This window comes from Dendrobium catenatum, unplaced genomic scaffold, assembly GCF_001605985.2.
Source record: "Dendrobium catenatum unplaced genomic scaffold, ASM160598v2 fragScaff_scaffold_1029, whole genome shotgun sequence".
Classification (NCBI taxonomy): Eukaryota; Viridiplantae; Streptophyta; class Magnoliopsida; order Asparagales; family Orchidaceae; genus Dendrobium; species Dendrobium catenatum.
Genome location: NW_021319491.1, coordinates 453,588 through 468,102, shown reverse-complemented (window position 1 = coordinate 468,102; position 14,515 = coordinate 453,588). Strand labels below are relative to the sequence as shown.

The following is a 14,515-nucleotide window of genomic DNA, read 5'->3' as shown; positions in this document are numbered from 1 at the left end:
AGAAAATGGGCATTTTCCTTTTGGATCGCCTGCTAAACACTTGTGAAGGGGTGTTTAGCCCTCCTTTCTATCCTACTCACTATAGTAGCTGGCTCTTCTCCTTTTTCCTTTTTGTTTGATTTAAAAATTAATTTAATGTAAGAAGCACAAGTAATGCTGTAATGAAATGAGAAGATTGATATGTTATTGTAAAATTTAGTTGATTTTATTCCAAGAAGAAAGATGTTGGTGGTCAACCTCACCCCTTGGAGGAATTGGATGATTCCTTTAGCCTTGCATTTTAGCTTAATTTTTAATTGTTGTTGTATTCCTTACTCTTTATCATTCCTTAGTCCTTACTATCACAAAATTCACACAAAACCCTAACCCAGTGCCCTTTAGAAGGCATCTGCAACGTAGGGATAAACATGACCTATTTTTTTTCTAGCTTCTTTTTGAAAAATTTAAAGTCCTTAAAATTTGTGAAACACTCTAGAATTAAACTAGAAACTATTTTCTTTCGTCCACAAGTGTTTCTAGACCTTATTTCCACCCCTAATCTCTTCTACTTGAGTCCCCATACCTTTCTAGGCTTTTCGGACAAGAAGGGTTTGGAGTACACCTAGTCTTGTTCAAGCTTGCGATAAAACCTCTTAGAAGTCCTAGAAATTATGAAAAACTCCAGAACTATTTTGACACTCTATTCTAACTATTTCATGTGGAGAGTTCTTATTTTCGCCAATATAAAACCTCATACTTAATTGGAGTTTTCTAAGTTTTGGACTCCACCCATACATGGCAGACCATTATATTGTCCAATTCCTTGATCCTACATATTTTTCAAACTCAACAAAGCTTACATAGTTTTCTTAACTTTTTTTAGAAGATCTCTTAGTACATTTAAGCCTTTCGAGAGTGCTAACCCTTTGCCACATCAGAAATATTTGCGCATCAAGCAATCTGGAGCATCATTGAGTCATGCGGAATGTCATTGAATTGACTAGGAACATATTAGTATTATGGAGGTAGCATGTGGAGAAGTTGTGATGCAATCTTATCCTTCTCATGGGTATGAACAGCTTGGTTCAACTTATGTTGCCTTAGTGTGTCTAAATCGAGCCGCATAGCATTTTTTGGCTAGTTGTTCCGTGACCTTTTTATTAACTACATATAATTTTAATTTCTTCAAATCAGGACATTTTTTTTTGCTTGAGGTATTAGGAAATTAGTAGATATTTGCAAATTTTGATGTTAATCTAGATAATTAATTGATTTACCTTAATCATTTAGGTCATTGTTTTAATTATTTAAGCTCACTAACTAACGTTTTTTTCCAACCTTTAATGATCCTTCAAAAGCATTTGAGGATAATGAGAGTAGACTGGTCACTTTTTTTTCTTTATCTAATGATTACATGAAATGTACAATTTGCAGATCTTTGAAATTATATCTGCATTTTCATACATGGTAGTAGACATCACCCAATCAACTAAATTAACTTGATGTTGAGTGAATAACCTTTAAGGAAGCCACGTTCCTTTCTTTCACTACTTTATATCATGTGTTGTGGCAAACATAGTTTGAATGTCACTGGTTTTCAACTGAATACTTTGTCAATGATAGCTTAAAAATAATTCAATATTCACATTTTGAAGTCAATATTGATTAACGTAGTCTGGATACGTCAACTTACTATTTACAAACACAATTTTTTTTTTTTTTCGTTCAAACAAAATGAAATGAAATTATTTAAGTAATTGATTGAACTACTTGTTTATGATGCTTGTGAGAGGTGCAACTGATCCTTTTTCTTATTTTCTTATCTCTAATGTATTTTTATATCTAAATTCTCCAAGGTTCATTTGTATTTACCTGTCAAGGTAATAGGCCCATTCTTTTTTTATTGTTTGTTTGACAAATTTATTGAAGACAAATTAACAGCTTAATATATAAGGAGAGCATTATTAAAAGTAAGACAAACTTTGGATGCATGTTGTTCAAACTTTCTTTTGTGGGCCATCATAATATATTTTTATGGGGAATTAGTGCTTTAATATGTTTGGGCTTATAATCTAAAGAAATATGAATTGTGACAAATCCATACACTTTTATCCAGGCTTATGTTTCTACATTTTTGTTTGCTTTATGTATAAACAACTTTGTTATAAAAATTAATTTAGATATAACAACTTTGATAAAGGGAAAATATAAAGAAGCCCGTAAGGAGTTTAAGAAAGCAATATGCGAAGCAAAGATTTTAACTTTTAATGATTTATATAATAGATTAGATACTTAGCAGGGTGAAAGATATATGTATAAGTTAGCCAAATAAAGATGTAGGAGTAGTAACGATTTAGTTTAAGTGAAGTGCATTAAGGATGAAGATCAAAAAGTGCTTTTATTAGAAGATAAAGTTCCAAGAGAAGTGCTATAGAGAGTTTTAGAAAAGAAAGTGGTTAATAATGCTTATATTCAAGTCATTAAGGATTTGTATGCAAGAGCGATTACTTTTGTTCCAACACAAGGTGGTTTGACTAAGTATTTTCCTATTTCTGTTGGATTACATCAAGGATTAACCTTAAGCCCATATCTTTTTTGCTTTAGTCATGGATGTTCTCACTAGACATTTGCAAGAGATTATACCTTTGTGTATGCTTTTTGCCGATGATATTGTTCTTGCTGATAAGACTAGAGAGGGAGTTGAAGCCAAACTTGAATTATGGTGGTCAACCCTAGAGTGTAAAGGTTTTCATTTGAGTAGATCTAAAACTGAATATATAGAGTGTAATTTTGATAGTAATAGATCAAGTGTGGGGATTGTGACTTTGGGCGATGAAGTCATTAATAAGAGTACACGTTTTAGATATCTTAGGTCTATTGTTCAGAGTGATGCTGAAATAGATGGGGATATTATTAGTAGAATTCAAGTTGGATGGTTGAAGTGGAGGAATGCATTGGGCTTGTTGTGTGTTAGAAAAGTCCTCCCTCAAACTTAAGGGAAAATTCTATTAGGTGGTGGTGAGACTTGCAATGTTTTATGGTGCAGAATGTTGGCCATTAAAAGATAAGCTTAATATTAAGTTAAGTGTTACAGAGATGAGGATGCTCAGGTGGATGAGTGGCTTTACTCTTATAGACGAGATACGAAATGAGCATATACGTGAAAATGTTGGAGTAGCTCCAGTTGAAGATAAAATTAGAGAGAGTCACCTTAGATGGTTTGGTTATATAAAACGGAGGCCCTCCGATCACTCGGTTAGGAGAGTAGATGTATTATATTTAGCGTATGTTAAGAAAGGTAGAGGTAGACATAAAATGACTTGGTTTGAAAATAGTAGAAATGACCTTTTTTTTATTAGACTTAAATGAGAATTTGATTCTTAACAGACACAATGGAGAAAAAAGATTCATATAGCCAACCCCACAACCCCACATAGTGGGATAAAGGCTTGATGTTGTTGTTGTTATTATGTATAAACCAGCTTTCATGTCACTGAAAATTTCATTTTTCCCTACAGATTCGAGCTGCAGAATATAATACTGTGCGTGGGCAACTTAATGCGATAAATAGAAAGCAAACTGGAAGGTATTATGGAATTTATTGATTAGCTTTTAAATATTCATGCATTAGCTTTTTTGTATTTGAAGTCTCTTGCTTTGTCCAAGTATATTTTATGACGAATTTTATTTTATTCTCTTTTGTTCCTTTTTTTTAATCTAACACTGTACTGCATTACTCTCAGCTTGGCTGTTCGGGATCTTTCCAATATAGTAAAACCGGAGGACATCATCACATCTGAACATTTGGTCACTCTTTTAACAATTGTTCCAAAGTACTCTCAGAAGGATTGGTTGTCAAGCTATGAAACATTGACTACTTACGTGGTATGTCTTTTTGTTGAATATTTGCTAATTTTGTGTATCATGGGCTTATAAACTTGAAGATTTGCTCATTTCTATGTTAGTTCATGTTTCAACCTACTATTTTTCCTTCATGTTTTTTTTTTTTAACTATAAGGTGATAGTGGTAGTGGTAATGGGAATTTGTTTGGTACCTAGTTTACTCTTAGGTAAAGACAAATATATCAATGATTTAAAATATATTTATAGCATAATCTTTTTGTGAAATTTGACAAATTTTGTGGTTTGGTGTTTACGAGAGCTAATGTTGAAAATGGATGATAATGTACACATGTACATGCATATGGGTTTTGGCATACAAGTCTGTCTCCATATGGGGGTGATTGTTTTTGTATTCATTAGGTTAGCTTGATATTTGCCTGTAGGTGTGCGTGCTTATATAGCTTATGTTTCTGTGTGGGCGTGTGTGCTTGTTGTTGCATGCTAGATAGGCTTCTACAATCTGGTAGAATTTTAAGATATCCTTTGTCATAACTTACATCTCTAGAAACACATGGTAGAAGAGACAAGTATTTTTGTTTGACAAATCCTTGAAGGGAAAAAGATCAAAGGGTCTTGCTAGTTAAACCTTTTTCATTGTTTGGGAGAAAATTTGTACAAAGATAGTTCACCATTAAACAATAAGAGAAAATTAGAAAAGATGCCCCTTCTGTGACCAAAAAAGGAAATGTCAAGGGCACCAAGATAGTTTCTCACATATGTTGGTTGTACATGCAGTAGAAGCGTATGATATGGGGTCGATGATATAATTGGATAGTATGACTATTGCATATATGGGTAGCGTTGGCATAAATTTTGGTGCACTATGTACTTGAATTTTGATTGCCAACAAATATTCAGAAGGAAACCAATCACATGATATTTTCACCATATATGATGCATCCAACATCATTATTATGATGAATAAAGATGACTATCGATGGTGTACTAATGTAATTGAAGTGAAATTCTCTAGAACCTTTTCCATCATTGAGATTAACATGCAAAATGAGCTAAAAAAGCACTCTATTCATAGTCTTTATGACGGGTTTTCCAATTTTCATTTAGAATATTTTTTGCCAGTTTCATTAACAATCTAAAGAGATCCTGGATTTTCATGATCAAATTAAGATTGAATAATACAACCATTGGGTTTGCCTAGACAACTTGCATGGATTTAGAATAACCTGGGACGGGGCATGATGACGACCAATATTTATTGTTTCTTATGTATCGAATTGGCAATTTGATTATATCACATTTTAACAGACAACTTATGTCTTTCTTGGTTGTGAGTGATCAAAATTTTTACGGTTAGATTTGTGGGAACAAGTTTAATAAAGTTTGTTGCCTCTTGAACAAACCTAATGTAAATGGATGATAATATTCCACCATTTTTATATGCATTAACTCTTGTCCCTATGAGGAGCAACTATATCAAAAAGCTCACCAAATATTGGGGTATTAGTGTTTCAATAGCTTTGAGATATTTGAATCTTCTTGAACAAACTGCACAATAACAAACATGTGATGACTTGGAGGCCATTGTAATGTTGTTTGTGGTAGGTGAACCCAAAGGGCTAGTTTGCGGCTCATTAATTGCTGAAGGCAAGGTCGTCGTCACCCAAGATGGTTATTTGTGTCTACCAGTTGGTTTTAAGGACCTATTGATGAGGACATCAGCAGGAGATTCCAACGCGTCTATCATTGGAGGAATAGTAGATCGACGGCTACGATTCAGAGTCTTTATTTATGATGCATTTTATTTTGGCTTTTAATAGGACACAATGGAGAAAAAGGATTCATGTAGCCGACCCCACGTAGTGGGATAAAGGCTTGATGTTGTTGTTGTTGTTGTAATGTTTAGTCTTTACCATTATACCCCTGTGAGAGATTAGTTTGTGTTGTAGCCCAAAGGGCATTTTAGTCTTTGCGTCTTTTATTGTTTGAGGCCTATATATGAGTGCCTTACTATTTTATGAGTTTTTTTATGATGATTAATGAAAATTTATGTATTCTAGTTCCCTTGAGTGTTTAGAGCTCTAGAGAGAGGAGAAGTTCATAGGTGAGGGCAAAAGCAACTTCCACCAGCCGCAGGAAGTGTCCAGGCTCTCGGTTTCCCCTCCCCTACCTTTCCTCCCTCTTTTTCTTCTCACCAAGCCACCAGCCTCTTCCCCATCTCCACCTAAACAGCTGGCCACCCCCTCCTCCCCCTCCCACACCGTCGACCACCCCTTTCCCCTACCCAAAGCACTGGCCCTAGACCCACTCGCCAGCCCTACTCCACTTAAACCCCCAAGCCCGCCCCCCTCCATAGTCGTTGGCTCCCCTAGCCCAACCCCAGCCGCCAGCCAATCCAAAACCGCAATCCCCTTGATTCCGATTTCAATTATCCCTTTAATGCTTTCTTAATTTAGAACATTATTAATTTAGGTCTTTTAATTCAACTTCAAATGAATTTGAATTTCGAAACCTTTCCTAATTAATATAGACATATTTTAGGAAGATCCCCTAATTACTACAAAATTTGAAATTAAATTAGATTAATTCCCAGTTCATCATTCAATTCATGTGGCCACATACATTGTATGTGGACATCTTTCCCTCCCCTCCTTTGGCAAGCCCCCCTCCCTCTCTCTCTCTTAATTAATTCCTTCCCACTAATGCTCTTAATCATTTTCCCCCACCCATTAAGGTGTGCCGCCTCAACCTATCTACAATTAGAGGAGATTCAAATTCAAATTATTTTCACCTTCCCAACATTAAAATCTGAAATTAATTTCTTCCTCTATGGATAAATTTTTATTGGGCGATATTGTAAGCGTCTTCTATCTTATGGTGACGTCATTAATATTGTTGAAGTTATTATTCCGCTAAAAGCCCTCAAGAGTGTGAGTGAGGGAAACTAATGGTGATCACTCTAATTGTTAACTGGTGGATTTATGTTAGTTGCACATTAAGCTTTAACATTATTTTTTTGATGCTTTTTTAAGTTCCTTCTAATATACTTTATAATTGCATGCCAAAGAAAATATGATAACTAAAGATTCCTAGAATCTAATCTGGTGAAACAATAAGTTGTAATTACAAGGCTTATCAAAATTTTTATAAATTTCCTTGCAATTCTTATAACTGTTACATTGTTTCACATCATCTTGGTATCAGAGCATGGTTGTGTTGTAGTTGCATTCTAGGATTCCCCACTTGCATTTAGTAGACATCATAGTTGCATCCACCCTTCCATACATCTTTACATTATTGTTGTGTTTGCATTAGTTACCCAACTTGAGTCAATGGACCCCGAACAAATTCAATTTACCTTAGACTTTATTGTAGGTCAGTTATGAACTGTGACCCAACAAATGAGAGATACCCAAGGTGAGTTAGCTAATTTTCGCCGCCAAGCTGGAAAGCGTTTAGACAACATTGAAAGACTAGGGAACCACACGATGTACACCCCCTTCTAGGCCTCCTTCCCCCTACGTTAAAGAGGCACGCTCATGAAGGACCACCAAGAGATCCCTACCGTCATAATAAACATAGGCCCAATTGCGAACCTGTATGTCATGACCCCAATTGGCGAGATAATGATGTACAATTACTCAAGAACATCCGAATAGATGCCCATTTCTATGATGGCGCTCTCGACCCACAAGTTTTTCTGGATTGGCTTAAAAGAGATGGATAGCTATTTTAAGTGGTATGATATATCATAAGCTAGGAAGGTTAGGTTCGCTGAAATGAAGCTTACTGGAAGAGCTAGTCAATATTAGTCGAACCTTGAAAACATGCACGAAGCTCGAGGGGAATATCCCATCACTGACTAGAGAGCTATGAAGCAAGAGCCCAAACAAAAATATCTCCCCCCTCCTATTACCCCAGACTCTTAGATAGGTGGAATAGACTGACTCAGGGTAATAAATCCGTGAAAGATTACATTTCTACCTTTGACGATTACATGATTCAGTGTAGCGGCAAAGAGACTACTACGCCTACCCAAATTCTATCGATGTTTAGAGCTGGCCTAGGGAAGACCTTTGTAATGAACTCTTCGTAAGAGGAGTTACTACTCTGGAAGCTGCTTGTAGTCTTGTGCTCAACCTTGAAGAGTCCATGAATCAGTCCCATTCTAGAAACCTAGACTCCCATTCACCTCCTTTCAAAACTTCTTCTAGTCAACCTCAAAACAAACCTCCTGGTCCTATAACTAGTCGGCCCACTATTGGCCCATTCCAACCCTGCCCTAATTACAAGGGTAAAACTCCTGAGCGTGCGAAAACTAACCCTGGAACCAAGTGTTTTAAATGTCATGGATATGCCCACATTGCCTCGCAATGCTTCGACCCATATAAGGTCACCATAATTGAAGAGGTTGTCGATGATGAGGATGAGCCAGATATTGGATTGGTTCTTCACATTGATGACGAGAAAGACTTCTTCTGTGAAGAGGACACCGTTGTGATTCACTTCTTGCAAAAGATGAATCACGTTGAGATGTAAGTTGTTAGGTGTGCTTTGTCCCAACCTAGGTTGAATGATGATTGGCGGAGAACTTCTATCTTCCACACCTTCACCAAGATTGGTAATAAGAACTTCAAGGTCATTATCGACTGTGGAAGCTGTATTAATGCTGTCTCTTCCACCATGATTACCAAATTTAATATGAAAACGACTCCCTACCCGAACCCTTATAAGGTTGCTTGGATCAATTCAACTGCTTTGGAAGTGAAAGATAGGAGCTATATCCCATTGAGTTTGTGGGATACAAGGAGAAGATTTGGTGTGACGTTTTGACGATGGATGTTGGTCAAATCATCCTATGTCGCTCATGGTTATTTGACAACGATGTCCATATTTATGGGAGATCTAACACCCGTATATTTGAACATGACGGAAAGAAGATTAAACTTTTACCTTCCCAACCCAAGAACTCTAAAGAGGAAGTTAAGCCCACTCCTATCAAATCTAGCAAAGGCTTAAATCTCTTAACTGCAAAACAATTAGATGCTGAACTTGTTCAAGGATCACCCATGTATGCCTTAGTAGCCCGAGAAGCAATTGTTGAAACAGAAGAACCTATTCCGGAAGAGGTCAAACCACTCCTTGAAACTTTTCCTGACTTTTTCCCTGATCTACCAAACCAACTCCCTCCTTTGAGGGATATCTAACATGCCATTGACTTAGTACCTACCCAACCCGCCTCACTATCGTATGAATCCGGAAGAACATGCTAAGTTAAAAGGGTAAGTTGATGATTTACTTCAACGAGGATTCATTAAAGAGAGTCTAAGCCCATGTGTCGTCCCTGCACTCTTGACTCCCAAGAAAGATGGCTCTTGGGGAATGTGTGTCTATAGTCGTGCAATTAACAAAATCACGGTAAAGTACCGTTTCCCTATTCCCCATTTGGATGATATGCTAGACATGATGACTAGAGCCACCATCTTTTTCTAAAATTGATCTCAAGAGCGAATATCACCAGATCAAAATATGTTATGGTGATGAATGAAAGACTGCATTTAAGACTAAGGATGGTTTATATGAATGGATGGTCATGCCTTTTGGCCTTAACAACGTACCTAGCACTTTTATGAGGGTTATGACTCAAATCCTCAGCCCTTTTTTAGAAAAAAGTTGTAGTAGTTTACTTTGATGATATTTTGATCTATAGCAATTCGGTGGGATAACATTTGAATCATTTAAAGCAAGTTTGTGAGGTCTTGAGGAAAGAGTAATTATATGCAAACCTTAAGAAATGTATATTCCTCACAAATAGTGTTACCTTTCTTAAATTTATTATATCTTCCTAAGGAATATCAGCTTATTCTAAAAAGATGCGTGCAATTAATGAGTGGCATGAACCTAAGAATATCAGAGATGTTCGGAGTTTTTACGGATTGGCCACATTTTATCGGAGGTTTTTAAGGAATTTTAGCACCATCGTAGCCCCAATAACTGATTGTCTAAAAAAAAGGAGAATTTCAGTGGAACATATCTACTTCTAAAGCTTTTGTAGAAATCAAAAGAAGAATATTAGAAGCCCATGTCATGCGCTTACCTGATTTTTCTAATGTCTTTGAAGTAACTTGTGATGCCTCTGACATTGGTGTTGGTGGAGTCCTTCTCAAGGACATTCCGTGGCTTATTTTAGCGAGAAATTTAATGACATTACACAACGATACTCCACCTATGACAGAATTTTATTCCATCATTCAATCCCTTCGGTATTGGAGACACTACCTGCTCCCACAGGAATTTGTTATCTTCTCTGATCATGAGGCCTTGCATTACATGAACTCCCAAAAGAAGGTCAATGCCCAACATGGTCGTTGGGTTGAATTTTTGCAAGAGTATACCTATACGATCAGACACAAAGTAGGGTCTGAAAACAAAGCTGATGACGCATTAAGTCATCGTATGATGGTAACTCGAGAAATGAGGGATGAAGTGATAGGATTCAAACGTATTAAGGAGGACTATAAAGATTGCTCTAACTTTAAGGATACTTATTCTCTACTGATGACTGGGAGTGAACGAATAGTCGATGATTTCCTTATGGAAGATGGATATTTGTTTAAATCACAAAAGCTCTGCATTCCCAACATGTCACTTCGAGAATTTCTCGTTTAGTAATTACACGTTGGAGGTTTAGCTGGATACGTTGGACAAACTAAAACCATTGCCTCTATAGAACATTTTTACTGGCCTAGCCTTAAACTTGATGTTAGTAAATTGGTGATAAGGTGTCACACTTGACAGCTGGCTAAGCAACGTAAACAGAATATAAGACTCTACACACCCCTCCCAGTACCTAATTGCCCTTGGTAGGACGTAACATTGATTTCTTCCTTGGACTATCTAAGACCTTTAGAAAGCATGACTCTATTTGCGTGGTAGTTGACCATTTTTCTAAGATGGTCCATTTTCTTATTCCAAAACTTTTGATGCTTCTCGAATCGCGAAGATATATTTTGATGAAATTGTTAGGTTACATGGGTTACCTAAAACTATAATGTCTGATCGAGGTATTAAGTTTATAAGTTATTTTTGAAGACTTTGTGGCATAAGATGGGTACTAAGCTTCAAATTTCCACTGCTTTTCATCCCTAAACTGACGGACAAACTGAAGTTGTTAAAAAGAGTTTAGACAATCTCTGGAGAACTTTGGTAGGTCAACATGTTCGAGATTGGGATTCCAAGCTTCCTACAACTGGTTCGCTTATAACAATTCTGTTAATCGAATCACGGGTCTAAGTCCCGCTGAAATTGTGTACGGATACCAACCTAGGAAGCCTATAGATTTGATCCCTATGTGTCCTAAGTTAATAGCATCTGAGTCTGCATTTGCATTTGCATCGCATCTCCAGGAATTGCGCAAGGAAATTAATAAAAAAATTGAACAAAGCAATGTTAATTACAAATTTAATGCGGATCTTAAGAAAAGATTTAAAGAATTCGAGGTTGGAGAATTTGTAATATTACGGATTCGTCTAGAGCGGTTCCCACAAGTAACCATTAAAAAGTTATAAGCTAGAAGTGCTGGACCTTTTAAAATTATATCAAAAATAAATAATAATGCTTATGTGCTAGACCTACCTTAAGGTTTTAACATGAATCATACGTTTAACATCGAAGATCTAGTAGCCTTTAAGGGACCAGAGTTTAACCCCACAAATCTACTAAATATTGAGCATTGTGTGACCCTACCTGGTGAGAACCCTAGCCTACCTCCACTCTCAAATATCCCTACCTTACCTAATGCCGAGAAAATTGAAGTAATACTTAATGATGAAATCTTTTTCTCCAAAGAAGGTGGGCGCCAAAAGTATTTAATTCAATGGAAAGGAAAACCGGAGACGAAGAACACGTGGATTGATCGTGATGAGCTACAGAGATTGGACATCGACTTTCTAGAGTTGTATGAAGGCACTCATGACGCTTACTCGATAGGGTCGAGTATTCTCTCACTCGGGGAGAATGATGAGGACATCAGCAGGAGATTCCGTCACGTGTATCACCTGAGAAATCGTAGATCAACGGCTATGATTCAGAGTCTTTATTTACGATGCATTTTATGTATTAATTTTTTTATATTTTAGTCTTTACCATTGTACTGCTGTGAGAGATTAGTTTGTGTTGTAGCCCAAACGACATTTTAGTCTTTGTGTCTTTTATTACTTTGAAGCCTATATATGAGGGCCCTAACTATTTTATGAGTTTTTATGATGATTAATGAAAATTTCTGCATTCTACTTTCCTTGAGTGTTGACAGCTCTAGAGAGAGGAGAAGTCCCTAGGTAAGGATAAAACAACTCTCGCCAGCCGTAGGAAATGTCCGGGCTCTCGGTTTCCCCTCCCCTACCTTTCCTCCCTCTTTTTCTTCTCTCTAAGCACTGGCCTCTTCCCCATCTCCACCCAAACAGTCGACCACCCCCTTCTCCCCCTCCCACACCACCGACCACCCCTTTCCCCTACCCAAAGCACCGGCCTTAGACCCAACCGCCAACCCTACTCCACTTAAACCCTCAAGCTCGTCCCCCTCCATAGCCGTCGGCTCCCCTAGCCCAACCCTAGTTGCCGACCAATCCAAAACCCCAATCCCCTTGATTTTGATTTCAATTACCCCTTTAATGCTTTCATAATTTAGAACATTATTAATTTGGAAGGTCTCTTAATTCAAATTCAAACAAATTTGAATTTCAAAATCTTTCATAATTAATATAAACATATTTTTGGAAGATCCCCTAATTACTACAAAATCTGAAATTAAATTAGATCGATTACCAATTCATCATTCAATGCATGTGGCCACATCAATTGTATGTGGACGCCTCTCCCTCTCCTCCTTTAGCCGACCCCCTCTCTCCCTCTCTCTTAATTAATTCCTTCCCACCAATGCTCTCAATCAAATCCCCCACCCATTAAGGTGTGCCGCCCCAACCTATTCACAATTAGAGGAGATTCAAATTCTCCCAATATTAAAATTTGAAATTAAATTTTCGATTTTGAATTTGTTTTCCCTCCCTAACCAAACCCTAAAATCTGAAGTTGAAGTTAGCCCATCTCTTAGCCTTGGCGACCACCCAAGCCCCTCCCCCTTCCCTTACATCTCTTCTCCCTTGCTTGATACATCATCTAAGGAAGAAGGCACACAACCTCCCTTGGCCTCCTTACCCATGAATGATCGATCCTGAACAAGATCATGGTACGATTATCAAGGACGAATAGATGTGCTTAGATCACCCTTTTTCGACATCAACTTTGAGATCAATCACACCGTCAAAGACTACATCGATCGGATCTTCTTCTCCTTGACGACCGCCATTGACGAGCATCAAATACCCGATTAGTGGCAAATCCTCCAATATCAATCAACTCCTTTACAGATAATTTTTCATTGGGCGATACTGTAAGCCTCTTCTGTCTTATGGTGACGCCATTAATATTGTTGAATTTATTCTTCCGCTAAAAACCCTCAAGAGTGTGAGTGAGAGAAATTCAAGGTGATCGCTCTAATTGTTAACTAGTGGATTTATGTTAGTTGCACATTAAGCTTTAGCGTTAATTTTTTTAAGCTATTTTAAGTTTCTTTCTAATCTACTTTGTAACTGTATGCCAAAGCAAAAATGATAACTAAGGATTCTTAGGAATCTAATCTTGTGAAACAATAAGTTGTAATTACAAGTCTATCAAAATTTTTATACATTTCCTTGCAATTCCTATAACTATTACATTGTTTTACATCACCTATAGAGGCTGGGTTGGGTTCGTCAGGTTTAGTCATTTTGAGTTGTTTAGAAGTCGATTTGAGTGCTTCATACAAACATGAACTTTGTATGACGCATCAAACCTTGTTTGGGGGTTGGGATGTCATTTTGAGCTTATGTGGCCACTGGTTCAATGAATCAAGTAAAATTCGGTATAAATTTTTTTTTTGGTGAATTCGGTATTAATTTATTCTTTCTAAATTACCGTGAGAAGTATTATTTATGTTAAATTTGTTCTTGATAAGATATGAATCTTATGATTCTAGTAATTCTCCCCTACTTTTGGATATTTTTGGCTTGTGAGTTCAAAAATACTTTTACGATGCAAGAAGAATTTCAAATTTACTTTCTAATTGAGTGTGAGTAATGATTCACTTTAAAACATCATTGTTTGCAACCGTAAATTAGAAAATCAAGGTGATTATCCCTCTAGGCTATGAACTGAGTTGTTCTCCATTGAAATCATGGAAGTTTATCAAGAAGAATCTTGAAGAAAAGGATATGGATACATCATTTTGGATAAATTTTTGTGGCTCTTTGAATTGATTTAAAATATTCTTATTGCCTTCTTGCAGTGAAATTTCATGTGCTTCTTCCTCAACACTACTGATTATCATAAATTTCTTGATAGCCAAAGTTTGCGTCTTTCTTCACAATTTTTTTTGGTTTCTTTCATCATTCATATTGTTTGAATTTCCTGCTACTCAAGTTAAATACATGTTTGTTAACATACAAAGATACAATGCATTGCACAAAAGTGTTTTTTTTTTGTGTTGAAGCCTAAGTGCAAAGAAAGCTGCACTTCAGATGATTGAAACGCACATATCACCGGAAGAGGAAACACTATATTGTATTATACTATTCATTGA

The 14,515-nt window shown here is 36.7% G+C and overlaps 1 protein-coding gene across 1 annotated transcript in view; it reads left to right on the top strand.

Moving 5' to 3' along the window:
• The window catches only part of LOC110113011 (V-type proton ATPase subunit C), a 39,025-nt gene that overhangs the window by 4,340 nt on the left and 20,170 nt on the right, over positions 1 to 14,515 (top strand). The window contains exons 5-6 of the mRNA XM_020845419.2: positions 3,498 to 3,565; positions 3,723 to 3,864. Of these exons, the coding sequence (XP_020701078.1) occupies positions 3,498 to 3,565; positions 3,723 to 3,864 (210 nt within the window). The remainder of the gene's footprint in view (positions 1 to 3,497; positions 3,566 to 3,722; positions 3,865 to 14,515) is intronic.